General features: G+C 36.8%; 1 protein-coding gene across 1 annotated transcript in view; it reads left to right on the top strand.

The window, feature by feature from the left end:
* Window positions 1-27,375, top strand: part of LOC137967917 (transformation/transcription domain-associated protein-like) — an 84,215-nt gene that overhangs the window by 1,662 nt on the left and 55,178 nt on the right. Inside the window, exons 4-45 of the mRNA XM_068814514.1 lie at window positions 1,580-1,655; window positions 2,279-2,313; window positions 2,729-2,800; window positions 3,287-3,319; window positions 3,473-3,556; window positions 3,703-3,759; window positions 4,871-5,038; window positions 6,114-6,188; window positions 6,641-6,729; window positions 7,606-7,841; window positions 9,200-9,426; window positions 10,021-10,074; window positions 10,266-10,357; window positions 10,480-10,666; window positions 11,047-11,065; window positions 11,699-11,815; window positions 12,201-12,287; window positions 12,818-12,890; window positions 13,011-13,068; window positions 13,229-13,282; window positions 13,402-13,440; window positions 13,721-13,817; window positions 14,014-14,108; window positions 14,397-14,505; window positions 14,905-14,961; window positions 15,439-15,526; window positions 16,017-16,095; window positions 16,825-16,914; window positions 17,180-17,290; window positions 17,643-17,732; window positions 17,948-18,073; window positions 18,743-18,813; window positions 19,242-19,345; window positions 19,943-20,066; window positions 21,114-21,261; window positions 22,621-22,706; window positions 23,019-23,130; window positions 24,185-24,265; window positions 25,359-25,457; window positions 26,455-26,529; window positions 27,025-27,051; window positions 27,141-27,188. Of these exons, the coding sequence (XP_068670615.1) occupies window positions 1,580-1,655; window positions 2,279-2,313; window positions 2,729-2,800; window positions 3,287-3,319; window positions 3,473-3,556; window positions 3,703-3,759; window positions 4,871-5,038; window positions 6,114-6,188; window positions 6,641-6,729; window positions 7,606-7,841; window positions 9,200-9,426; window positions 10,021-10,074; window positions 10,266-10,357; window positions 10,480-10,666; window positions 11,047-11,065; window positions 11,699-11,815; window positions 12,201-12,287; window positions 12,818-12,890; window positions 13,011-13,068; window positions 13,229-13,282; window positions 13,402-13,440; window positions 13,721-13,817; window positions 14,014-14,108; window positions 14,397-14,505; window positions 14,905-14,961; window positions 15,439-15,526; window positions 16,017-16,095; window positions 16,825-16,914; window positions 17,180-17,290; window positions 17,643-17,732; window positions 17,948-18,073; window positions 18,743-18,813; window positions 19,242-19,345; window positions 19,943-20,066; window positions 21,114-21,261; window positions 22,621-22,706; window positions 23,019-23,130; window positions 24,185-24,265; window positions 25,359-25,457; window positions 26,455-26,529; window positions 27,025-27,051; window positions 27,141-27,188 (3,849 nt within the window). The remainder of the gene's footprint in view (window positions 1-1,579; window positions 1,656-2,278; window positions 2,314-2,728; window positions 2,801-3,286; window positions 3,320-3,472; window positions 3,557-3,702; window positions 3,760-4,870; window positions 5,039-6,113; window positions 6,189-6,640; window positions 6,730-7,605; window positions 7,842-9,199; window positions 9,427-10,020; window positions 10,075-10,265; window positions 10,358-10,479; window positions 10,667-11,046; window positions 11,066-11,698; window positions 11,816-12,200; window positions 12,288-12,817; window positions 12,891-13,010; window positions 13,069-13,228; window positions 13,283-13,401; window positions 13,441-13,720; window positions 13,818-14,013; window positions 14,109-14,396; window positions 14,506-14,904; window positions 14,962-15,438; window positions 15,527-16,016; window positions 16,096-16,824; window positions 16,915-17,179; window positions 17,291-17,642; window positions 17,733-17,947; window positions 18,074-18,742; window positions 18,814-19,241; window positions 19,346-19,942; window positions 20,067-21,113; window positions 21,262-22,620; window positions 22,707-23,018; window positions 23,131-24,184; window positions 24,266-25,358; window positions 25,458-26,454; window positions 26,530-27,024; window positions 27,052-27,140; window positions 27,189-27,375) is intronic.

Raw genomic sequence — 27,375 nt, 5'->3', positions numbered from 1 at the left:
AAAAATTGCATGGATATTAATATCAATGACATAGGTCGCTGGTAAAGCCTGGCTAGGAGAGTTCAGTATTTGGCAAGTAAATTGACAAACATGAATGTTCACTGTCTCTATCACTTCTATGGAGTGAAGGTGCCAGGTTCTGTGTAGGGGTGTGATAACTGGCCATGGAGGCAGGAAGTTAATGGGCCACTTTGGAAAATACCATAATACTCTTTGTTTGTCCCCCCAAATTTTGCATAAGTATGGTTTTTGTTTTCTCTTGGGGCCATTGTAAGTCCCAAGAGAACCTGGAAACAATGCTTAAAGTTAATACATGTAATTGCAGCAGTAGTCCCCAGATGGGGACGGGCTGTCCATGTGGGAAGAGATGGGGCAAGCTTCAGATATGATCAGCCCCTCCACAGGCTTAACTGGACATACCAGTGAATTTTTATAGATACAGTTGGCAGTAAATAGCCTCCCAGGACAGGGTATGGTCCCTTGCAGCTCTACCTCTGAAATCCAAGTCATATAGTGTACATACACTGTATGCCAGCCAGGCAAGGCCTAAAAAATGTTTCATGGGCCAACTGGAGAATGTTGAGATAATGCGAACATGTCCACAACCTGGTGCTGGAATGCCCCTAAAAGGACTGTTGAGTACAAAGAAAAGGGAGTTAGCCAATGGTCAAAAGAATAGATCTATCCGCTCATTCTTAGCTTTTCTGTGGCCTGAAAAATGGTTGGGGAGATAAGGTTACCATAAGGAGCTCGGTTGTGTTGAGAGAGGTAGTGGCGTTTTCAGGGAGCAGTGATACATTATAAAGTTCAATGTACTCACCTTGCCTTATGACTTTCCTCGTTTTGTCATACACATGGGCAGCCAGGTCGTAGGAACTTGGTAGGAGGCTTGATGACTTGGGATGTTGGTGGCCATCTTGCATTCTACAACAGCTGATACGATTGCTGTTACCTCATCAACCTTGAAGTTTCTATGGGTATCAACTGGCCAGGGTGCAGGATCAGGCATTGTATTCATGGGTGGGGCTTGTTTGATATTTTGCAGTAAGCAGTCAAACTGTCGCAATCTACAACTTAACTGACTACATGTACATTGTGAGACATACTTTTTACTATTATATTTATTTTATTATTAATTTTTATTTATTTATCAGAATGATTACTAATAACCAACCTCTTAATTAATGATATCCCCAGAAATCTATCCAAAGACTGATAATAATAATTATTATTGATATTGACAATACTCTCTTTCCCATAGCAAAAGTATGTGTGAGCGCACTCTGTGCATGCATGTATGCATACTGTATAATTTATTCTTACATGTACTTGTATGGTTCAATGTTATATTATTTTGTTCAAAAATTTTCAAACAAGCTTAATTATGATTTCTCTTTTGGATAATGAATATTAGACAAAGAAAACGGCACAATTGAACTGATTTGAATTTAAATTTAATTTGAGCCATAACATATACCCGTACATGTACGTGGTTGGAATATAATTATAATTATTCAAATGGACTTTCCATCAATGAAAAAAATAAATATTAATTTTTTAACTCAAATTATTTAAACAGAGTATCGTTCAGTCATCAAGTTATTCAGCGTTTCTGGAGCATTCAGTACCAAGATTTCTCAAGTATCTAAAGGAAGGTAAAAAGTCAGGTCTCAACAAACTGCAAGCCAGCGAGCCAATACAATACAATACATACTTAATTGACCGCTCCCCATATGGGCTTTTCAGGGCCAGTGAAACGCAACGAAACGACAGAACAGAACAACAACAACTGTTAAGAATCCCAACTGGCTGGAGGCAAACCAGTTGGCTATTTTACAAGTGCAGCTGGGAAGTTGAACCAGGGACTACCAGGATCAAATTCAACGAGTGGTCAGAGCGGGTCTTGAACCCGGGATCTCCGGATCTCAAGGCAAGCGCTCTAACCACTGGGCCATGGGAGTCTTGTGAGTCATGCATGTTGACTCTCATACATTGTAGCTTGCATGGCTTGGATGTTGACCTGCATTTAAGTCTAAGCTCCCATTTGAAATAGCGCTGATAAACAGTACTTAAGTCTAAGCATGCACTTTAAAATGCTTAGCTTTCATTAACTGCGACGTGACTCACATAGCTCGTACATGTACATTGACTTGCATGACTTGCTGGCTTGCTTATTGTACAGTTCTCAAAAAAAAAAAGAAATGCCAATTGGTTTAATTTTGTGGTGATTGTGACACATTAATTAATTTTTTTATTTTATCTGCATGTTTTTATTCAGGGGAGCCCCAGTTTGTTTCTGAAGTTCCAGCACAGGTAACAAATTAAAAAAAAGTAATAATATTATTTTACTAAGCCAAAGAAAATAAGCATACAGTATACATACATGTTTATTCAAACTCATAATAACTATACATGAATTGAATTGAATTTGAAAGGGAGAGTCTAGAGGTTAACCCTATGAATAAAACTCTCCTAAAAAAAACAGACAAACAATAAAAATTATAACTTTAAAAAGGATTTGAGTTTACATTTAAAAAGTTCAAGGGAACCGGCTTCAACAACATTACTAAATGAAATAGTATGAATAGTATGAATGTTTTCAACTTATAATGAAATTAAAATGATCTTTATCACCATAACTTTATATGTAATAAAAAGTAATTTAGTAGAATTGATATTACTGTAAGTCTCATTTGACCCAATGCTGTTTGTTTTTTTGTCATTGCAGCAACTGAGGAAACTCTTGCTTGAGATTCTTCATCGTATTCCAACCAATGAACATTTGAGGCCTCATTTCCCGGTGAAGTGAAATAAATAAAATAATTATATCAGAGAAAGACTTGGTTATCCTTTCCAATGTACAGTACCTTCATTGAATTAGAATGCATCACATTTGTTTTGCTCAATAACCAGATAAAGACATCTGATCAGAAGCATGTGATGAGTGTTGAACAGAACAGTAAAGGGTTTCAATAGTGTGGGACTAATTAGGTTGTTTTGAAGCATTACGGCCTATTGACAAACATGGGTATTTGATGGCTGAGAAATGCTAAGTAAACTTGGGACTTTTATAGCTATGCACTGTCAAAGAGTGTAGCTGGTCTTGCAGCTGAAGAGTACATGTGTGCTGTACATGTATTTAAACCATTTCTGTTCCGTAAAATTTGAGCTTTCCTTGTCTTCTTTTCGCAGAGGAATGAACATTAGATAAGATTATTAATGATTACCAGAAAATTGGCCAGTGAATGTTGTATTATTAATTATTGTTTTATTTCCTTTTTTGCAGTCCATACTTTCTCTGATGTTTTATCTCCTTGAGGTAATTACATCTATAACTTGATTATAGTAAAAAAATATATATTTTTAGGTAACTTTTCATGAGTTCCTGTCTTTCAATAAAATGTTAAATCTTTTCAATGAAAACATCCTTTACTAAAATATTAATATTATCACCATTACTTTATTTGTGCAGATTGAAAATGAAGAAAATGTCTTGGTGTGTTTAAGAATAATTATTGAGCTTCACAAGCAGTTCCGCCCTCCTTTGCAATCTGAGGTATACCTGACTTTATTTTACACTGGAACTTTATGAGTTTACGATCTTATTATGTCATCAGATGTGAATCTAAGTTTGGTTTTAGCACTTTCTAATGTGGTTTTAACAGTTCAGTTTATCTTTTTTTCTACAACCCTGTTCCACAGATACAGCATTTTTTGCAGTTTGTGAAGACAATCTACAAAGACTTGCCAACAAATGTGGTATGAAATTAACCGTTTGACCCTAAAAATGTGAGGGAGGGGGGAGGGGGGGGGGGTTAGAGGCGAAGATAGCTGAGTAGCAGGAACTCTGTCTCACTTTAAACAGTCAGGGCTAGGACCAGCTTCTAGTATAGTAATAGTAAGAGTAATAGTGGACGAAGATGTTGTTACCGGTAATTTTTTTAGCCCCTTACTGGCCCTCATTGACAAGTAAAATAATCTGGCATTAAACAGAGTGAAATCTTCCAGTGCTATTCTTGTGAAGAGAAGGGTCAATTTGTTGAGAAAGCTGTTATCTCAGAACAAAAACCCAACTACACGTACATTATGAAAAGTCTTATTTATAATGATTTTGCGAGACGTTGACAAGCAAAACTAGCGATATCATTATAAATGTTAAATTTCCATCATTTCGGGGACCTCATGATGCCGTTATCAAGGAGTTCGAAATGAATAATGCAAGTTCATAAAAGATATAAAATTCTCCAAATTTGTATAAGTGAAGAAGAGCTACAATCTTGGACAAAAAGGGTTGAGAATATTAAAAACAGGGGTTATTGTGCGCACTACGTCCTCAATATCGCACATTATTAGCGATCCCCCTCCCCCCTACAACCAATGTTGATAAGCCCAGGTTCGACATGCTTTGTTTCGTCTAGCAACATTGATCAGGGGGGGGGGGGGTGGGGGCAAAAAGAGAGCTTATTTTTCATACTCGTGATCGGAGTTTTGTCCAAAAGCAGAGTTTTCTCAACAATTCTGTCCAAGATTGTAGACATATAATACTAGCATGAATTGAATCTGTTTGCACGTTCAGCCTTCTATATACCCTATAAAAGAGAAAATTATTAATACTACACCATATCAATATGTAGTGGCTGAAAGTTTAAATTTCATTTCCTGAGATGACAGCTTAGAATTGCAAGAATTTCACGCGTTGTGTCCTATTTGCTTATTGACTTAATAGAAGGGCAGGACAGGAGAGATAATCTCCTGTATAATCTCCTGGATTTTCTCAATAATTTTAAATAAAAAGACATGTGCACCTACCTTGTGGGTCATTTATTTATGATGGATATTACATGTATCAAGTCACTGTCTTTTTTGCCAGAAACAATTCTTTGATGTAGTACCGATATCAGCCACTGGTTTCCTACCCTCAGAGGGCAATACTGCCACAACGCCCACTGCATCCACTCCAGGGATGAGTGGGGCAGCTGCATCCACTACCTCCCCCTTGAATACTGGCGATGTTGGGAGTGGAAAGAGTGGACAACAGGTTGGTGCATTAATTAATTCAAAAGTTGTTTAGACTTTTTTGTTGTCAGAGCAATAGAGGACTTTTTCCATGTTTATGCGTAGCCTCATCTAAAGACAAGGGGAGTTGGGTTCTTTGAGGGTTTGCATAACTGTCGAGAATTCTCTTTAGATGAGGGTACAATGTATGTAAACACAGAAGAAAGTCCTCTATTGCTTTTATAAAATATTTCCAAAAAATAATTCGGCAAAGTAATGAAGGAAAATACTGTTTTTTTACTTCTTGATTGGAACAGATTTTCTTGATAGACACTCAGATTTCCTACCAGCCAATCAAAACGTGCGTCTAACAACACATAACTAATCAAAATTAGTGTGATGTCATAGTCATGTTTACATACATGACTGTACTCTCATCTAAACACAGCTATTGATCAATGAGTTTGTATAATTTTTTATACAAACTCTCATTGATCAATAAAATTTTGTAATGGACACACCCTTCACATACCTGAGGACAAAATAATGGTTTTGGCTCTATTTATATGCTCTTTTTTACTGCAAAAGCATTTACAAGACATTACAGGAAGAAAATAAAGACACACTCACAAACACACAAAACATACTGGGGCAAGACTTGTACTGATGTTATTTTGTACAATACTTGAACTATAATTTACAATACTAATAACACTGCATGTCACATAACCTTGTTCTAGAAATGTCAATATTTTGAAGTGGTAAATAGCTCCAGGGAGAAAAGTAGGTTACTTGATATTAAACAGGTCTGTTAAGATTAAAATGGGAACTGGATGTGATGTTCTTGAGACAGGAGTTTGTTCCATTTCTTTTAATGGAAAGAGAGTTTGTTTCTCTCTTTGGCGATCTGATGCTCCTGGCAGTATTTGTAGGCTCTTGATGTTTCCTTTCTCGTAGTACATGTAAGTACAGTCAAGGTGTACTGAAAACCCATCTACATGTACAATACATTAGTGATTTTGATAGTGATGATGAATGTTAACACACAGATTTATCTTTTCCAGTGTACATTCTTAAACTCCATTTTATGCTGTCTCTTGTTCTCTGTTTTTCTGCAGACGACAATTCCCAAGGCAGTGAACTCACTTAAAGTTTTGGCTGAGTTGCCAATCATTGTTGTTCTAATGTATCAGGTAGGTCATTCTCAACCCATTGTGGTGTCACTGCACGGCATGCCGAGGGGATAACACTGGTTCTGACCTGTTTACTGGAGTCCGGTTGGTCATATTATTTGTACAGTTACATTATGAACATGTAGGAGTACCCCGTGCTGTACAACTTCGGAAGTCAGGCTGGTGTTTTGTCACCTCCCACTTTGATTATGTGTGGGCTAAATTCAGTTAGTTGTAACTGTTGGTTTGTCCAACACTCTAGTTTTAGTTACTTAAAAAATTAGAATCCTAACTCAGTACATAATTATTGCTTTCACTAATTGAGTTGTCAGTGGTGACGTTGTTGGTTACATGGTAGATGTATATTGTAGACTGATGGATCAATAACATTTTGTAACAGTTACAGAAGTGCTGAATGTGTGAAGTAAAATTACTGTCTTACCATTGGCCTTTGGTTGCTCTCTTTGATATAGCTTTACAAACAGAATGTTCACAGTGTTGTAGCTGATTTTATTCCTCTGATTATGAACACCATCATTCTTCAGCCATCTCTTACAGCCAGGTAGGATCTTTTAACAAAAAGGTGACCTCTCATGGGAAAACGTACGTACACTAACGACTTTCCGGCAAACATGTTTTTCACACGGCTCCCTCACGGGTTGCTCACGGCTTGGACAAGTCGAGTGAACGAGTGGCACTGCGCGACCAAACAGGTTCTCAGAAATCCTACACAAGTGGTCGAATATTTTACACGGCTTGAAAAAAATTTTTCGCAAGTGGGTCAATGTTTTGTTTCTGTTGCTATGATTTCACGGGTTAGCGCAAACGGCTCTTAAAAAATTATAGTCGTTTGGACGAAACCTGACCTTAAAAACTGTGCTAAGAAGAACCGAGACACCCCAACGAGTAACAAATGAAACGGGTATCTTAGCATCACGGCTACGAACAACGATGAGAGTGAGAAAATTTAATGGCACATCCTTTGTCAAAAAACTTGTAACTCTCAGTGTTAATGCACCACAACTGAAACAAAAAATCACTATAATACTAATTCAGAAAAGATGACTTAGCAAAAATTATCAAGAACAAGCCTTTTTGGGCTCCTTAGGTTTCACCTCAAGTTAAACTTAAAAATTGCTAAGTTTGGTAATTGCATGTACTATGCACATAGTTCTGATGATTCGTGTAAGTACACACATGAAGTTATTCAAGGCAGTCAAGGCGATTGGTTAGGATTTGAGTTAAAATCCAGATGTCCCTGTTCCATAATCTTTAATGATCACAATTAGCTAAAGTTGTTCTTAGTACAACTGTTGTCCCTTAGTTAACACCTCTGCTGTATTGTATTGTTTCAAGAAGCTTGAAAATCCATACTAGACTAGCCTACTGGCATTATTTTTTAAAGTATCTAATATCTCTGAATACTGTCATCCCTAAGAAAATCCCCAGCTTTCAACAAAGAAGTATATGTGGACTTCGTAGCAGCGCAGATCAAGACACTGTCATTCTTAGCGTACATCATCAGGATTTACCAAGACATGGTCAACACCTATTCACAAAACATGGTTGGCGGAATGTTGGGACTTCTTCGGTACTGTCCGCAAGAAGTTGCTCATCTAAGGAAGGAGTTACTAATTGCTGCTAGGCACATTCTTGCTACTGATCTTAGGAACAGTTAAGTAAAGCGACGATACAAATAATTCCACAATAAGTTTACATGTATCTTATTAGTATTGTATGCCTGGTGTTTTAAGCACTTGGGTTCTGACATCTTATGTGGTCATGGGTTGAACTCTTACATGAACATGTGACTGAATTGATGCTCAAGGTGTCTTCAAATTACTGATAAGGTGCTGTTGTGTAATGATGTTTTCCGAAGTACAGGTAATTGTAAAGTGTCTTTTTATCTTCTTGGAAAGGACGGAAGATTGTTGTAGGTCCTGCCTCAGAACATTACGATAATAATAATAATAATAATAATAATAATAATAATAATAATAATAATAATAATAATAATAATAATAATAATAATAATAATAATAATAATATAATAATAATAATAATTATTATTATTATTATTATTATTATTAACAACAATAATAACAATTATTATTATTATTCTATCTCCTTTTACTTCTATGCCGATTTACAACACAATAGCCGGGCCCATGGCCATTCCTTGGGCCTAGGGCTAAAATGAGGTAGAAGTCTATCTTACTTGATGGAGAGTGTCTTTCTTAGGATGCGAGATGTTCCTAGCAGTGCAATCTTCTGTAGTTCACAAATTTTGATGTTACCCGGGATTTGTTTGGTGTATTTCTCCAAGTCCTTTTTTATTAGTCCCAGCGTTCCAATCACAACTGGGATTGTTGTGGCCTTCATCCCCCACATTCGCTCAATCTCGATTTCGACGTCTTTATATTTTGACAGCTTTTCAGTAACTTTAACTGAAGTGTTCTTTTCAGTAGGGATGGACATAATAGATGTTTTAGGATTAAGGGAAGCTGCATAGAAACCTTCCATGACTACTACTACTACTATTATTGTTATTATTATTATTATTATTATTATTATTATTATTATTATTATTATTATTATTATTACATTGTATTATTATTATCTTAAAAACCCAAATAATATTGTCAGTGATCAAGTCTGGCCTGTTGTAGAGTGCATTAATCTGAAGATATCACATACATGTTCATGTAGAAATTTCTGTTTAAATGATATGGACATGTTCAGAGAGGCCTAGGATAATGATTTTGGTTAGGCAATAGAATTTACAGTTTTTGTGAAGATTGATCTTTTTTTGTTAAAGGCTCTGGACAGGGAATTACATGTATTTAAGCAAACTGCACCAAAGAAGTACATTGGTCATATTTACAAGATGTTTGGCATTGAGAGAAATGACTGGACCACAAAATTAATTAATATGAAAGTAAAAATGAAAAGATGGCAGTCACTTGAGTCAGTGAGTTCTAGTGCTGTTCCTGTTACAAAAATTTTTACTTTTCCAAATTGTTTTTATAAAGGATTTGTCCCTCACATTGACCAGTTGTTTGATGAAGAAGTTTTAATTGGAAAGGGCTGGACAACCAAGGAATCACTGCGACCTTTGGCTTACAGCACCCTGGCTGACTTGGTACACCATGTGCGCACTCATCTTCCACTGCCACACCTGTCACTTGCAGTCCACATGTTTTCTAAGAATGTACATGATGACTCGCTTCCTGTTAGCATACAAACCATGTCCTGCAAAGTATGTTGCATGTATGCATCTTCATAAAAGTACAGGGTTCTCATTAGAATTTTAACCGCTATTGCTGTCATATTTTCAGCCATAACACTCCAATTGATTGATAAACTGATCTTGACTAATAATTATGGGGGCAGTTTTAAAGCCGAAACACTCACATGTGTATCACCAATTATAATTTATAACCAGAACTTTATCACTTGTAATTTTTAAACTGAGCAAAAAATAACTTACATAATTAAAGTGATTAATATTTTAAATTAATTTTATCCACTTCACGGGATCAATACAAAATTTTAGTAACCTGCATTATTTTTTCTCTTTTTTATGTTAAGAATGAGTTAAGAGAGTTACAAATGCAAACAGATTAGGGTCACAATGCATCTAAAACAGAGGCATGCAAACAATAGTAAAGGCTGTGGTTACTAAGTGATTCTAGAGTATGATTGTGTTTGGCATGAATCCATTAAACCTTTCTCCTAGCCCATCCTTAATTGTCTTTTTTGCAATCCTTCCATGTTCATGAACGTATGTCTATTCTTCATAGGCATTGGATAAATACTTACAGGTATACTGCTGTTCTTGTAAAATTTCTAGCTCCTGTTGAATCTGGTGGAGTGTATCAGGCAGAAAAGTGACGAACAGGGAACAGTGAGTGTTTTCTTGCTGTTGCAATATACACTGTAAATAATGTAGAGAAAGAGAAAAAGCCCAGCCAATAATACATTTAAGTACATGCATTATTGGTATTGCTTTTTATTCTTGTGAATTTCCTTTTCTGTTGTACATGCATCAAATGGGGATTGTATTTAACTTAAAATGAACGTTGATCCTTCTTGCAGGGCCGTGAAATTCTCATGAGGATGTTGGAGGTGTTTGTGAGGAAATTCCAGTCAATTGCCAAGCATCATGTACCAGCTATCTTCAACAGATGGTACTTGTACTCTTTAGTTATAAAACAAGACTGTTTAGTTGTCTTGACAATGTATATTGGGTCTTTTATTGAACGAAATACAGCTGTAGATAAAGAAGAACTGGTTATTTAATTTTTCACAGTCCTCAAATGAGTGAACTGCAAGCCCAACAACAGTCATCCCAGCAAACCAGTGGAGGTTCTACCACAGGAACTGCATCTGTGTCAACCAGCACAGTTCCACCAGCATCCTCCACTTCCAGTGCAACCAGCACAGGTCCACCAGGAGAACTGCAATCCTTAGAGAAGCCAGATCATGACCAAACAAAGGTGAACGGGATGATCCTCACTTTTTGTTTTTGGGGGATGTTGGGATGATGCAGTGGTGAAAACTCCTCTCTCCCACTAGTGTTTTAGACCAGCTCTATTAATAATATTAATTTCTGGATCATGGTGCCATGTATGAATTGTCAATTACATGTATATTGGGCTTCCACTCTTCCTGGAAGCACTGAGTATTCCTATTCTTAGCTTATTAAAAAGCCAGAATTCCTTGGTTTGAGTTAATTTGGTCCATTACCAGTGTTAAATGCTTTGTCAATAAAAACAAAAATAATTACCATCACTTTGTGACTTACATGTAAGAAACATCCTGAAAAGTACATATTGTTTTAACAAAATACTGATCCATGCTGCTGTTTTCCTTTCAGAAAGTAACTGCTTCTTCGGGTAAGTTTTTGTTTTACATACTAAGATAAGGACCACTTCTCACTCCCTTGTTATGAGTTACAGGTACAGTGCATGGGCCAGCACTAGTGAAATGTTGTTAAAGCAACCCTCTCACACCTTTCACTCTGTCCATCACCAGATGAATTAATTCATGATCACAAGGGCATGCACGGCAAAATTAATGGGTTAATCTATTGACTCCAAGGAGTGAGACTTAATACAGCTGCAAGAACTTCTTTGTGGTTAGAAGTTGACACAGCAAGAACTTCTTTCCGTTAAGAAATTTGGACCGCAAGAATGTCTTTGTGGCAACATCTCAGAAAGAAGGTGATACAGTATACATAACTCGCAACAAGACAACTACCATTTATGCATTCTTGCGTCACTTGCGTGTGCATTATTTTTGGGCTGTACTGTAGCTGCTCTTAACAAATCATGGCGTGCATTATATCGGACAGAAACACTAGCCATAATTATAATAATAATGCATATTGAACAAAGGTAACTACCACTGAGTTTGAGTTTGAGTTTGATTTTGAATGAGGTCCCAGCACTTGACTAAGTAGCCTGACTCACTTAAATAGTCCTTGGTGAATGCTTATTGTGACTTGAGCTATTTTTGTTTGATTCCAGCTGGACCAAGCCCAACGAATACCTTTTCTGTTCCTGATTGCCGCAGCATGGTTAAGACATTAGTATGTGGAGTCAAGACGATAACGTGGGGAGCTGGGTCATGTAAAGTTTCAGGAAGTATGCAGTTAAATTCATTGCTGTTCATTACTGTTCAGTCTTGATGCACCAGACATTCTTTATTTGTACATGTACTGTATATTATGTTTTGGTTCAATTTTTTTCTTGGTTTAAAATTTTTCAAATCAGTTCAATTTTGGTCTTTGTCTAATTTTCATTACCATATTCGAAAGCAAAGGAAAATCAAAATTGAACTGGTTTAGAAAATCTTGAACCAGGAAAAAATTTAAATCATAACATACCAATGTGGACAGCTTAATTTGTAACTAAAAATGTTATACACTGTAGTATTTCCACTATTTTTTGACAAGGAAGATAAAGGTCAGGCTTGCTTTGTCATCAGTATAATGAATTTACTCTGGTGATGTCATTCTTTACACAACAGGTGATGTTAATGCTCCATCTTCTGCCCAAGCCAACAAAACTTTCCTTCCATGGGAAACTAATCTGTTTACGAGGCTCCTAAAATATGGTAAGACATTAACACAGCGTGAATGTCTTTCATGACCCATCTGTTACAAAAATAGGGTCTATCTGCATGTAGCGGATAGCATTGTATTTTTGGTCACTTGGGATTAGTCTTAAGGTGGAATTGTTTTGTTTTCTGTCTTTTGTTTGTTTTGTTTTATGTAATCTGTGCTCCAGTAGCTGCAGAAGGAACCCAAAAATAATGCATGGTCTGTCATTTAGTTGTACATGTAATAATAGTCATGGTAAAAGACAATTCTGATCAATGGCCTGTTAAAAAGAAAATGAATTTTTGACTCAACTTTGAACTACAACTACAGGTACATGACTGTACATACATGTATGAGAATTTAAGATCATCATCTCTATATCTGTGGTTGCCATCTACAGCAGTGTCATTTTCAGTATCATCGCCTTTAGAATCATTATCATCATCATCATCATCATCATCATCAGGATCAGAATCACATTTACCATCATCATAATAATTGTCATATCATTAAAATCATCATGACATCTTTCATCCTTCTTTAGCATTGCAGGCACTAGATATTTATCAAGTTTCAGTGAGCCCACAAACAGGACAGTATTACCTCAGACCCCCCAGGTAAGGTTTTTACGAAGTTATCCCACATGTATCTGTCTCTTGCATGTACCATGGGCTGTGTGAGACATTGAAAAGTAAATGTACTTTTCATTTTGTTTAAAACTTGTTCTTATTTTGCAGCTCACAACAAGTGAGAATGAAGGAAGAAAAGGAAATATTGGAACATTTTGCTGGAGTTGTAAGTTCAGTTCCTCCCTTTGGCTAACAGCTAAACATCCATGACCCAATCAAATGATGGGATCATCTGATTCAAGGGAGATGTTACATTCACGCTGTTTCTTGGCTGGCATTATAGTAACAATTTTAATCTATTATTTTCCTTGTAATTTTTTAATTAGTTTACCATGATGAACACATCAACTTTCAAAGAGGTTTTCACTGCCAGTATCAAGGTTTGTCAGCTTTCTAAAATATTGCAGCTTTCAATATGAGTCTTTTCCATTAAGAGTGCAACTCCATTAGTTGAGAATGTCACAAGTGATTTACTAACATTTATTTTGAATTTTTTCAGTACTTGGTGGAAAGGATTCACACAAATTATGCCCTTCAGGTGAGAGTTTGAGATAAAGGATCTAAACTTGATGTTTCACATTGAACAGGAATTCAACAAAATTGTTGAGAATTTATAAGCTCAATAGAAGTATGGCTTCTTATATACATTGTAAGTCTATAAATTCAGCCAAACATGTTTTATATTGTGGTAGTATATTTTTAGGTTTGCAGTGTTTGCAGTGAAGTTTGTGATTGTATTAATTATAGAGAACTGTACACCATTTTAAATGCGTTAGTTTTAATTTGTAGGTATTGAATTCATTCACCTTTTCTGTTAGATTATCCCTAATTCATTTCTGGCCAATCCAAACACTTCAGCAACATTTGCAACAATCCTGGTGCGATTCCTGTTGGACAGACTGGATGAAATGGGAAGTGAGTGACATACATGTAATAATATTATAATAGTTTTCAGAAACCAAAATAATGCTTTTCACACTTAAAGGATGACACACACATGTACATGTACATTAGGATAATTTTTATTGATACCATACCATACCATACAAATTTCTCTGTTGTATGTGTTTGGATGGTTTTTCTGATCAGAGTTTTTCTTTGCTATTGGCAGCCAACATGGAGCGTTCTAACCTTTATCTGAAGCTATTCAAGCTTGTGTTTGGTTCAGTATCTTTGTTTGCATCAGAAAATGAACAGATGTTGAAGGTGGGTAACAAATTGTTCTTCTTCTGGGTATGAAGGGAGGCTGCTAACTTAAGGCAATTTTAGACTTGTGGATGAGGAGTAGGGGTTTATCACAGGAGCATTTTAGAAAAAACTGAAGTAATTTGGTGCAAAAATTACAATAATTTATTGTTAATTACACTTGCTAATAAATAATTAAATTATTTGTTTTTTAATTTTGCCAAACAGTTCTTTGCTGTTACACTTAATGCATAACTGAATGCTCGAGGCCATGTGTGTAGTCTGATGAACTTGTTTGTTCTTTCTCAGCCCCATTTACATGAGATTGTAAACCGCTCCATGGAACTTGCATGTACTTCCAAAGAGCCCTACAACTACTTCCTGCTGCTCAGAGCTCTTTTCAGATCCATTGGTGGAGGTAATGCTAGCACAATCGCGACTCTGACCGTTAACTATTTGAGGGGGGAAGGGAAGTGGGGCCCTGTCAATCTTTTTCCTGGTCATTGAGGTTATACTGCTTCATTGAGCCCACAGTGAAGAAGCTGTCAACTTTTATGCAGAGTTTCTTGAGAAAATGATTTATGAGAAAGAGCCAAAAATACATATACATGCAGAAACTTACTTACATGTACAAACTGCATGTGTGAGTTCAAAAACATACAGTGAAGGATTTTTGGACTTCAGTTCCCCAAATTTAATGTTGTGTGATGAAGTGAGTGCCTTAGCTGTCACTGATTTATACTGTCTTAGCATAATTTCATCCTGTTCTTGCATGTCTTCAAACTGTAAAATAGTATTTCTTTCATCTGATTCACAGGAAGCCATGATTTGCTGTATCAAGAGTTTTTGCCTCTTTTACCCAATCTTCTCCAAGGTCAGTATCCAGAATTTTCTTGTACAGTACAGTAGCTCCTACAGAATACGTTCATGTTGGTATTAACATGTTCATGAAAGAAAATGGAATTAAGTTGTCTGGTCACATTGCATTTTGTGAAGGCCTGTTTGTGACAGCCAATACAAAGAGAGGCAATCATGGAAAGTTCTCTACTTTTTTAACCAGTGAATGAAAGGGAGAAGAAACAGTCAGTAACTGGTATTAGCATGACTTGAGCCATGGAAGATCTAGCTCAAATTATGTCTTCTCAAATTATAATAATATAACAGATTGACATAAAAATGTGTGGTCCAATTCATTTGAAACTTGGTTAAACATGTAACTACAATGTAAGTTCTCCAGCCCACACTGACAACATTCCTTTAACCCTAAGAAGAAGATAACAAAAATGTGTATCATTCTTGTACAACTTTAAAGGCTGGCTGGCTGAAATTAAAGAACTGCTTGTTTTCTAAGGTCTTAATAATCTCCAGAGTGGAATCCATCGCCAGTACATGAAAGACTTGTTTGTAGAGCTGTGCCTTACTGTGCCTGTTCGGCTGAGGTAAGGAAAGTGTTTTTTCACGCTTGCCTAGTTATTGACCTCTCGTGAGTGGTAGGCATTGTGTTAATTAATTAACCCTTTCACTCCTGTGGGGTTCCCCATTGACGAGTAAAATCGTCTGGCGTTAGACAGTAAAATCTATAAGTGTCACTCTTGGGAGTGAAAGGGTTAAGGTCAACTTTACACTGTCCAGAACTGTCATGTGTCAACTTTGTGTTTCTACATGTACTTTGTACTTGTGTCATAGATTGATGGCAAAACAACTTTTCTGAACCCTTTGGATTTGTTTTGGGTTTTCAAGAATTTTGTAAACATCTTGGGGTATTTTGCAAGACAACAACATATTAATTATATTGATATGACAACAAAGTTGTAGCATTTAAGTCAGCTACTAGACTTTCAAGTATTTAAAGAGAATGAATATTTAGTCCGATCTGTAGATATGACTGGCTGATTGTTGTCTTGTGGTCTTGATTGTTGTTTTTCCTAGTTCCTTATTGCCTTATCTACCCATGTTGATGGATCCACTTGTTTCAGCTCTCAATGGATCACAGACACTTGTCAGTCAGGTTGTAAACTTCTGTTCATTGAATCCTTAAAATTAAATTAAGCAGAAGTCATGCATTTCTTTAATAAGTTAAACAGACAGCATCTGAAACTGGACTTTTCTTTTTCGTGGGAAATATATCGTTTATTTTTGTGTGGTGTTGTCATTTAAGTACTAAACTCAGAAAAGTAACTCTGCTCATTGCTGCATGTGCACTGAAGTTTATTAACCAGGGGCCGGTTCCTGAAAGGTATAATAATTAACTCTATTCCAGGGAGAAATGCCTCATTCCAGGCACATTTATCCCTGGAATAGAGTAGCCGGTATTACACCTTTTAGGAACAGTCCCCAGAAGGTTTTTTAATTTATATAGTGGTACAAGAATTCTGTCTTCTTGTGAGGAACAGTAATTTCACATCCTGTAGTAGTTTCACTGTAGTACAATAGATTATGTTGAAGTATGTTTACTTTGTAGTGATTTTACTTATAATGTAACCTTTGTAAAGTAAGAGTACTCTTGACTGAAATCAATATCACTACAGTGTGGATTAAATGATTTCTGTACAAGTGCAGAGATTGGTCAAAGCAAATATTGTTGCATTAATCTACATCAAAATTGCTTAGGGCTATAGTTCTCTTATAGCTATAAAATCCTTCTGACACGTATGTTACTTTAATGAGAAACCCAAATACAACAGTCATGTACCATGTAGTGTCTTGCAAAATCTTATCCTATTTGTATTGCTAACAGGGCCTTCGCACATTGGAGCTATGTGTTGACAATCTTCAACCAGATTTCCTGTATGATCATATTCAACCTGTGAGGGCAGAACTTTTTCAAGTAAGTCTGCAAATAGATGTTTATTGTGTCTACTTTACAGTTATGTTGTTTGTCGGGGTATTAAAATAACTAAGGAGAACTGCTGCCTATTCAATGAAGACAGTGGTGTTCTGGTCTTATTGGCTAAAGACGATATTAATATTATTATTACTGCATGTACATGGTTCATCTCACAACACGTTCATAAACAGAGTTGGACCCATACACTTGGTATGGCATGGTGTTTCATAAGAAACCTAACAAAAAATGGTTATTTTCTCCCCAGGCACTTTGGAAAACCCTTCGTAATCCCCATGACAGCATTGCTCATGTTGCATTCAGGGTTTTAGGAAAGTTTGGAGGAGGCAACAGAAGAATGCTAAAGGAACCACAAAAGGTTGGTGTCTTGTCCCTCGATCACGGTTAATCCAACCAAGAACCCTTAGTCTTTACAAACAACTTGACCTTTTTTTTTGGCTGATATTTGATCTCTTAAGAGTTTGTCTCTTTATCTGCAACATTTATTGGAAATTTCTGCATGTACTGGTATTAATACTACAAATGCATGTTAAGTACATGTATCTACTAACAGTACTTGACTCAAGCAACGATGTAAATTGCAAGCAAAAATAAAATGTTGAAGAGTTTCTCAAGATCCAAAACCAATTAAAGAGGGCTACCCCTATTAAAAATTAAACCTGTTTCTTGTTAAGTAACAAACTACTGTACATTTTTGGATTTTTTTGAAGCTGAAGTACAACAATGCCGAGACTCTTGGACCATGCCTGTTAATATTCTACCCAGAAAATGCCAATCCTGTTTCTCTTCCTGTCACAACAGTAAGTTTGCCATGATTAATTTTTTTGGTTGTTGTCATCATGGTCCTCATCTTGCATCATCATCATCATCTATTTTTTCATTAACGCAGTGACTCCTGAATCAGTAACATGTAACTATGTCCAATTGTCAACCTAGCTGCTGCGTGAGCCTTAACCTTCGTTGTAGCTGAAGGTCATCACAGGTCATCAATTCAGCTTCCCATCTTCTCTTACAGGTTATTGAAAGGGCATTAACCGTACTCAAGACCCTCCCACCAAACATGGCAGTTCTTCCACAGCAATCTTCAATGCAAATAGACCACACAGTGTTTTATAGAAAGCAAGCTTGGCTGGTTGTACAGGTAGTGAAGAATGTAAATTTCATTATACATGTACAGTGTACATGTAATTATCTCTCACTTAATTAGTACACATCCTGTGATTGGTCAATTTTGCGGGCCATATTCTACAGTACGGCAAGCTTTCGGCCACTAGTTTTCTTTCCTGCGTGTCGGATTGACCTCAGAGATACATGTACTTGTATAATAAATAATTATCCTTAGGCTACTAACCTTGTTTTCTCAGTCTATACTGTAAGTTACAGATCCTCATTTTTTCCCATTGATTTATTCGCGCTTGGCCTGTAAATCAATGGGAAAGAACTCAGTCCGTAACTTACAGTACAGACAAAACATGGATAATGATTATTGCAGGGTTCTCCATAATTTTCAGCGCAACAGGTAAGGGACCTTTTCAAACCGGTAAAGCATTTGGTTAATGTTGAAAGTTCTGCAAAGGATAAGTGACGTCTGAGTGTTTGCAGGCGGAAATAAGTGCTCTTACAAGCGGTAAATTTTACCGGTTACCGCCTGATATGGAGAACCCGGTTATTGCTATGAGAAGTGGGCTTTGTGCTGAGGTAGTCCTTCCCTTAATGTTACTGTGATAGTTACATGTAATAAAAAAAAAAAACCATTGTACTTACATGACTTGTATAAATCATCATTATGTAAATGTATTTCCTGTTTTAGTCATTCCTGATTGCCATGATGTCTCTAGAAGACACAGAATCAATGTTTCATGAAGTCCTGTCAGACAAAAGGTAGAACATGTAACTATAATTATGGACTCTTTGTATTTGTGTGGTGACTGTTTTTAAGAATAATTCTAATAACAGTCACCACACAAACAGGCTTTAAAATCTTAATTACAGTTGGAGGAAATCGTTGTTTGCCAGTTTTTACCGGTGTCTTGCTACAAAACGTTCCTTGTTGATGACCTTTTTATAGTTTTTTTGCTAGTCTGCTCCTGTTTTCCAACATGGCAAACTTAAAGCAAACTGTACATGATTATCATACCAAAAGGCTAGCTTTGTTCTCCTTTACAAGTGGTCATTAAGAAGGCACATGCACTTCTAAAACTTTGGACACTTCACTGATATACATGTAACATGGGTGATTATTATGGTGTTTCGTAATTAATTTTAATACATTTGCGTCTCTGTTATTTCATTTTTTTTTTCAATGACAGCTTTAGGACTGCAACTCCACCGATTGTTAACAAAACAGCCATCCCGCCTTGTCCTGATGAACCTTCTAAAAAAGTTTTTGAACAAGGCATCACTGGTGCTTTGTGTAAGTTTTGTTAATTTATAATTATATATATCTATATTTAAGGAATTTTATTTTTGAAAATGATGATTAATCAATCAGCAGTCTTCGTGTGGATATTTGACAATGGCCTTCCAAGATGGTTTGATGTGCAGCATGAATGCTTTTATTATTTGACTGACTGCAAGCCAGTGTCATAATTATCTGAGGTGGTCAAAAAAAGGTTTGAAGCCGATGATAAAGGGTGTCAACAGAGAAGAATCATACCATCATCTTATGTCGACTTCCACTAAATCAAGCTACTGTACATATTTTTTTTGTTTTGATGTACAGTAGATGTACTGTAAAGAGAAGAAAATCAACTTTGGAGATCAACAGATCAAAGAATAGGCTTATAATAATTATTACCATCATGGTTTGCTTTCATCTCAAGCGGTTTTTTTATATTCAAGTCCTTATGTTATTGCAACAGAACAAAGGCAGTTCTTTCATAGGATTCCAAGCGATGATATACTCAAAGTCTCCAGTTTGACATGCAAGAATCATTCTGAGTCCATGCAATGGTTAAACTCTTGAAATTCTTTACCATAAAAAACAATGATGTTGTCTTCTTGCTCCTAGTATCTGGCACTATCAAGGAATTAAAGTCAGAAGCTGTACCATTTGTTTCACACCTTGTGCGTCACTGTACAATTGTTGGTCTGGTCCAACAGGCTGGGCCTTGCCCAATAAAGCCTCAAGCAAGGTGGTTCTAATTTCTTCTTAATTTAACTTCAACAAATATGACACATTATTTTGCTTTTAGTAGATTTTTCTTCCATGTTGGCGTAGCTTACACTGTACTCTGAAAGCAGCTGCATGAAGTGTTGTCCCTGCCCTATTTGATTAAGTTTATTGATTTTCTTCAAGCATCAAACTAATGCTGGAAGTATTGAGTCTGACTTGTGTTTTTTTGCTAATGACTTTAGTTAGGAATATTCCCTAACAAATCTGTGTGCGTCGAACGGGGTCAATAATTTATTTGCTGTTAAACCTACAGTATGACAGTGTTAATTGTACAATTTCTTTTATTAAAACTGCAAGGTATCCATCAGCATGTCAATTATTGTCACCTGAAACTATAAGTTTAATGGTATGCTTTGTATTTGTATTTGGCCAGCTGTGTCTGTTTATAATAGCGATAGATACATTAGGTCTGTTATCATGATAAATTTCCCAGCATCTCCTTGAGTAAACATAGGAGACCCTTTATATGTGATAGTCCTAACCTTGCCGTTTATACAGATACATGTAGTTTTCTCTCAAACTTAATACCTGTACTGTAGGTTCCAGCAACTTCTAGAAACCAAATTACGTCAATGGTGTATTTATAAGCCATTCTGGAATTGTGCAGGGAACTGGGGCAAGTTTCAAATTTGAACCAATCATTAAATTGACACCATCACATGAAATATAACATTGAGATTGGCCGCATTGACATTGACATTGAGATTGGCCGCACTTTAATAAAAGTCAACAATGTCATTTCTAGAATGCTCTTAGCGCATTAGACTAATTACCAAAGAATCTACATGTAGAAAGTTCTAGATATCATAACAGTGATAACGATAAATTATTGATCAATGTAGGGAGATCTTGAAGCTGATATTTTGATCATCACATCAAAGCATCAGCTATTCCATCAAATTTCTGGGCTTCACTTACAAACTAATCACATTAGCTATGCAATCATTTGCTACAATGTATGGAAAGTTCTATTTGTATTATAACTGTGCTGCTCTTGAACTACAAGGAACCGCCGAGGTATGGATTTACATGCAATGATAGATGCCATTGCGGCGGTAATGGCTATGGAGGACAAAGAATTCTACAAAGTTGGTGAACTTGCTGTGGCTGTCATGATCGAGACAGCAACTGCTATAATGGGCGATGCATACAAGGTGGGTAAAGTTCCTGGACATTGTTTTGACTACAATTCTTCCTGTAACCTATAGAACCTGAACCCTGCTGCCAACTCAGACTTGAAATAATTATGTAGAATATATGAGAGTTATATATTATTTTGAGTTGAGGATAGGAAAGAATTTACCTTAAGTTCTCTTGTGTAAAGATGCTCTTGATTATTGAACAAAACTGATAGATTTCAAATTGAAATAATGAAAATCGGAGAATGAAGCACGAAGAAAAAATAATTTCTACTTGGAAAAATGAAAGAACTATCTGATTGTATATTGGTTGTAGGATCAAGGGAAGATGTCACAGTGTAAAGTACAAAATTAATGTACAGCAGCAATTACCACTTTTAAAATGAGTGTCATAAAACCAAAACCGAAGTAATTACTTTGGTCAATCAAAAAGGACGGAGACAAATCCAGTAAACCAATTAAAACCCGGAGTAATTACATGTAGCCAACACAAAGCGCGGGAAATTGTGCACATGCAAGCCACAATTGGTTTTCGTTTCACTTCTGATTGGTTGAAAAAGTGGCGCGAGAACTTTGAACCAATCACTGAGTGAAGTAATGCAAAACCAAAGTAACTCACTAATTACTTTCGACACTCAATTGAAAACCACTTTATGATGTCCAGATAAGTGCAAGCAATCACTTCTCCCTTTACCTACATGTATAACCCGCACTTCAAATAATTATATACATTTATTTCATTCATTGAGTCCTTTCATGGGAACCCATGAGCCCAACAAATTGACCAGCACCCAACTGGCCGAGATACTTCGTGGCTCAGTTGGTTGATCATTGCACCCGCGTCGCAGAGGTCATGGGTTTGAATCCTGTTGGGGCCACCTGAATTTAATCTGGTGTCTTTAAAGGGGCTAGGTCATGCTACATTGTATTTTAGGTAATTTTGTTTAATTTTGTTAATTATGAGCTCTAAGTGTCAAATTGGCAGAGCAAGAGTCTTTCGTTTGCAAAATCACAGCCACATAACGACTGAGAATGATTTTCCAGCTGTATATATGACATTTTGATAGACTGATATAAATTTGAGAAAAGGTGGGCTGGCATTTTTCAAATTTACCCAAATTGATTCCATTTCAATCCTCTCCAGTTTTGTCCATTCATGTCCATTCTTGGCTCCCCTGTGTTTTGTTAGAGTTCTTCTATAGTTTTGAACAGTTATTTTGATATTTTAGTTAATTCTATGACCATTCGATCAGTGCTGAAATTGCCTAAAATTGCGTGACCTAGCCCCTTTTAAGAGACAATAATAACTTCTCAACTTGTCCAAATAAGTGCAATCATTACGTCTCCTTTTCATCTGTCTTGTTTTACTCGCAGGCTGCACGATTGCCATTATTTGAGTACTTGTCAGAAAAGTTGTGTGGATGTTGTTACGAAAGGGCTTGGTTTGCCAAGAACGGAGGGTAGGCAAGCTAAGCTTATGACCAGTTCAGTTGGTTATTTTTTTAATTAATGTTTTACGTAAGCAGATCTGTTGTGCACTTAATATTGGTTATAACTGAATATTTTTTTTATTGGGAGCTTAATGTTTTGCTCAATTTAATAAAGAATTTATATTGTTGTTTTGTTGTTGATAACTATTAATTACTGTAGTTACCAACGATTATTTTTTGTTAATTGCTGTGGACTCACATTTTTGTTGAATTTTTAAATTGCTATCTGTTGAATTCTTATTGTTGCTTTTTAGAAGTCAGTTGTTGTTTTTTTTTCCGTAGATGCACTGCAATTGACTTCCTTATGAAGAGAATGCCACTTCAGTGGGTTATTGAGCATCAGCTTAGTTTCATCAATGCCTTGTGTTTTGTTATGATGGACCTTACAAATGAGGTATGAACTCACTATAAAGAACAGCACTGTGTTGTTGCAAGGGTTTCAATAAGTTTATCCATAAGCGGCTGGTAATGGTGTAATAGGCGGCTATGATCTTAGTGCGATCCCATACATGAGAACGTGCTCGTTAGCAAAACAAATGGTGCTAAGAGGCCTAGCGCCAGTAACCAGCATTTATTCAAACTCCTGTAGTTGTGTTTCTCAGTCCAAGTTTTTATTATTTATTGCCTGACCAGATTGAAGTGCAAAAACCTTACAATATACATGAACGTGTAATTGCATTGCTAATACCATTACTGTGCAACATTTTAGTTACAGTTGAAAGGGTTCTGTTTATTTAGGGAATGGTTTTTCAGTGAATCGTGGGAGGCGCAGTGGCCTACCAACTTTGCTCAGAGACCCCATTATGACATCATTGTGAAAGCAAGCGGTCATTAAGAATCAACTTCACATCCTGGAGGATTAGTTCAAGACACAAATGTGTCGCTTTTTGTGCTAGGCGCGGTGGCCTCATGGTTAGTGCACTCGACTCTGGATCGAGTGGTTCGGTTTTGGGTCCTGGCCGGGAACATTGTGTTGTGTTCTTGGGCAAGACAATTCACTCTCACGGGGCATCTCTCCACCCAGGTGCATAAATGGGTAGCAGCGAAAATGCTGGGGGTAACCCTGCGATGGACTAGCATCCCATCCTGGGGGGAGTAGAAATACTCCTAGTCGCTTCATGCTATGGAAACCGGAGATAAGTGCCGGCCTGATCATGGGCCTTCCTAGGCTCGTAACAGTGACCTTTTTTTTCACTGAATCTCTGAAATCAACTCCAAAGTTAACAGTTCTATGTTAGCCAATCACAACAGACACTGGCTATCAAATAAGCCAATCAAATACATGCAGTAGGTGCAAAGTGTGGGACACATGTTCAAGCAAGTCACTTCTAAGTCGCATCTGATTGGCTGAAAAAGTGGTGCAAGACCTTAAATCAATCACAAATCAAAAAGTGAAAGAACCATTCTATGTGTTGCCAGTTGTTTTACCATCTAAATTTAATTCACAGGTGTCAGCTGGCACCGTCGACAGTGCAAAACAAACATTGGAGGCTCTTCTCAGGCTGTGCAATGTGGCAAAAGCTGACGAGGTCAGTAGAGAATTACGATAAACCTCTACACAGCTCCACTATTTTGCCATGGGTTCGATGGTTTAAGTCTTTGAGGGGCCACATTTTGTGACTGAAGGAATTGAAGATTTGTAATATTATTGTTTTTATAAGAAGGTAGTAATAATATTATCTCCAAATATGGCAAATAATACAAATAAATGAGTCAATTAATGCATCCATGTTGGTGTTATCTGAAAACTAAATGTTGTTAATATTTCCTTATTTTCACTGAGTAAAAGTTGCATGTATCGTGCGTGTCCAACCACCCTGATAATAAATTTAATATTTTTCTTCTCAGTTTCATCCATTGCCATTGATAGTAGGAGGCACTTTGTTGTTTGCCCACCAAGGTGGCTCAATCGGTTGAGAATTGGACTAACTCATGTGCGAGATGTTGCAGGATCAAAAGTCCGGCCAGACCAACACTCAGGGTCTTTAAATAACTGAGGAGAAAGTGCTGCCTCTGTAGTGATGCATGTATCTACAAATGGTTCTAAAAGTCTGTCCATTCCTCTTGGATAAGGATGATAAACCATACCTGTCTCACAACCCGTCAATGTTCATAACCTTGTGGGATGTAAAAGAATCCATGCACACACTATTTGCAAAGAGCAGGGCATGGAATTCCTGGGGCTGTGGTCAATCCTCTGTATAATACATGTAATTATTATGGTTGGAAGGGTAAATGCTCGAAGATATTGGCTAAACCAAGCTACTTTTATGTGTACTCTAAAATCCACGGGTAAAGAAAGACATGATAGCATAAGATATGATCAGAAACCCATGAGGGTTGAAACTTGTAATGGCCCCTTGTGTGCTGGGAAACAAGCTTCTGAATATTCAATTTGATAAGTACCATATTTGGAACAACAAGAGAGAAACATTCAACCAATCAGTTCGCAAGAACACCGTGACGCAATACCACCAATGTTCTCATGCAAAATTAACTGGAGCAAGGGGTTTCCAAATATGGTACTTAGCACTGAATATTCGGAAGCTGTGAGCGCGCGTTAGGGTTAGGGTTTCAACCCTTATGGGTTTTTGTGATATGATTCAACTTTTTTTGTTTCAGGAGCCACATGTTAAGACTATGAGAGAGAAGGTGTTGCCAACAGTGACACAGAATCTAGTTAGGGAAATTGTCTCACCAAATCAGACTGTCAGGAAGCAGGTATTAGTGTGGAGAAACTTTGGTAGTTTTTGCTTTGTATTCATATATAGAAACACAATCAACGAAACAACAGAACATAACAACAACTGCTACAGTGTCTTTCTCCTCAAAAATCCTTTCTGCTCAACAATTCTCTTCACTTTCCTAACACAAATTCTTTGGTTTGCTTACCTCTCTTCTTCAAAGTCACTGTCTTAGAGGCTCCTAAAAAGTGGAAAAACTGGTGTAATTTCATCTACATGTACGACTGTGCAAGGAAGAAGATGGGCTTCATTCCGGGTTGACATCGTAGACTGCTTTGCATTGGGATATTAATTCTTTGAAAACAGCGATGCAAAGTAATTTGTGATGATGACCCTGTAGGGATTCCATTCCCCTTCATTGCTTGGTCATGGATCAAACATTGGCCACTTTTCCCATATTTAAAGGTGAACAAAAAGTGAATTTTCAATAAAAAGGTTCTAAAACAAGACAATGCAATTTATATTTGGGACGATTTTGGAAAAAGTAAAGAAAGTGGAAAAGTTGGTCGAGGTGACAGGCACTTTAAGAATCCCAACTGTCTGGAGGCAAGGCTGTTGGCTATTTACAAGTGCAGCCAAGAAGTTGAGCCAGGGACTACCAGGATCAAAATTCAAGGAGTGCATGGTCAAGAGTGTTTCTTAAATTGGAGATCTCTGAGCCCTGACCACTGGGCCACACTGCACGTGATCTGTCTTCTCTCTACCCTTTGTTAATTATTTGTCTGAAGGTACAAGAGAACAGAGCCATTTCAGGCACATGAACAATTTGCAGTTGCCTCTTCCATCTGTGATTGGCTACAAATGTGGCACGGGATTTCTAAACCAATAAGATGCAAACATAGTAAAGCTTCCAAACGTTTCGACATTCAATCTCAAGTAAACACCATTGTTAAGGGCAGCACTAGATTTGTCTCAATAATTTTTTTAGTGTTGTGTTTCACTTTTTATTGACAACATTTCATTTGTGTTGGCAGGCTCAACACTGCGTGTCAGTTCTTGCAGAGGTTTATGGTTTAACAGTCCATAGTCTTATGCTACCGCACAAGACGGTCAGTATGTGCAGAAATGGCACTTAATATTGCAATGAAAATCTTGAATGAATATTTAACAAATAGGTTCCATGTTGCCATTGTGCACCTGTTCAGTAATACTGGTACATCACAGATGACGTCAAATTTGGTAAGAAAAAGCAGAATGCGTCACTGATGTTCTTACCACATTTAGACGTCTTCAGTGATCTAGTATTTTTGGATTTGCATAGTGAAAGCAAACAGCAAAAAAAAAAAAAAAAAAAAAAAAATTGTGAAAGCAAACAGCATGAATTTGGTGGATTCTTCTATTTGACAGCTCTTTTTTAATGACCCTTCCCTGCGAATTCCACCCTGAAAAACCTGTTTCAAAGGAAAACCTCCAAGGGGATAATTTATTATTATAATCTACCGGTAAATGATAGTGAAACAGAGAAAAAAACTTCTCTTTTTGTGAAGAAGAATGACATTATACATCTGTGCCTTGACTAAGACAATGCATTTTTTTACAAATAGATTTTGGAGGACATGATCCCACCAAAGGTATGCCACTGATAAAACTGTATTTCTAACCTATTATTAGTTGTATGTGAGCATCGTCAAGAGTTACATTTTCTTCTATTTTTATTCAGAAACATCTACTGCGTCACCAACCTGTCAATACACAGATAGCACTCATGGTATGATCAACTGGTTTATTCTTTCATTAAGAGGGAGTTGTCAGTGTTTCACATCTGAGAAAAACGATGGTTCCAGAGTGTTTTGCTCCCCAGCAATTCGCATTTTTCAGCTTTACCCCCTCCTTCTTCCTTTTGACTAATTTATGCTCTTTTGTCATTTTCAAATGCCCTTTATTTTAGAATCGCC

This window comes from Montipora foliosa, chromosome 8, assembly GCF_036669935.1.
Source record: "Montipora foliosa isolate CH-2021 chromosome 8, ASM3666993v2, whole genome shotgun sequence".
NCBI classification, from domain to species: Eukaryota; Metazoa; Cnidaria; class Anthozoa; order Scleractinia; family Acroporidae; genus Montipora; species Montipora foliosa.
This window is presented reverse-complemented; position numbering and strand designations above follow the sequence as displayed.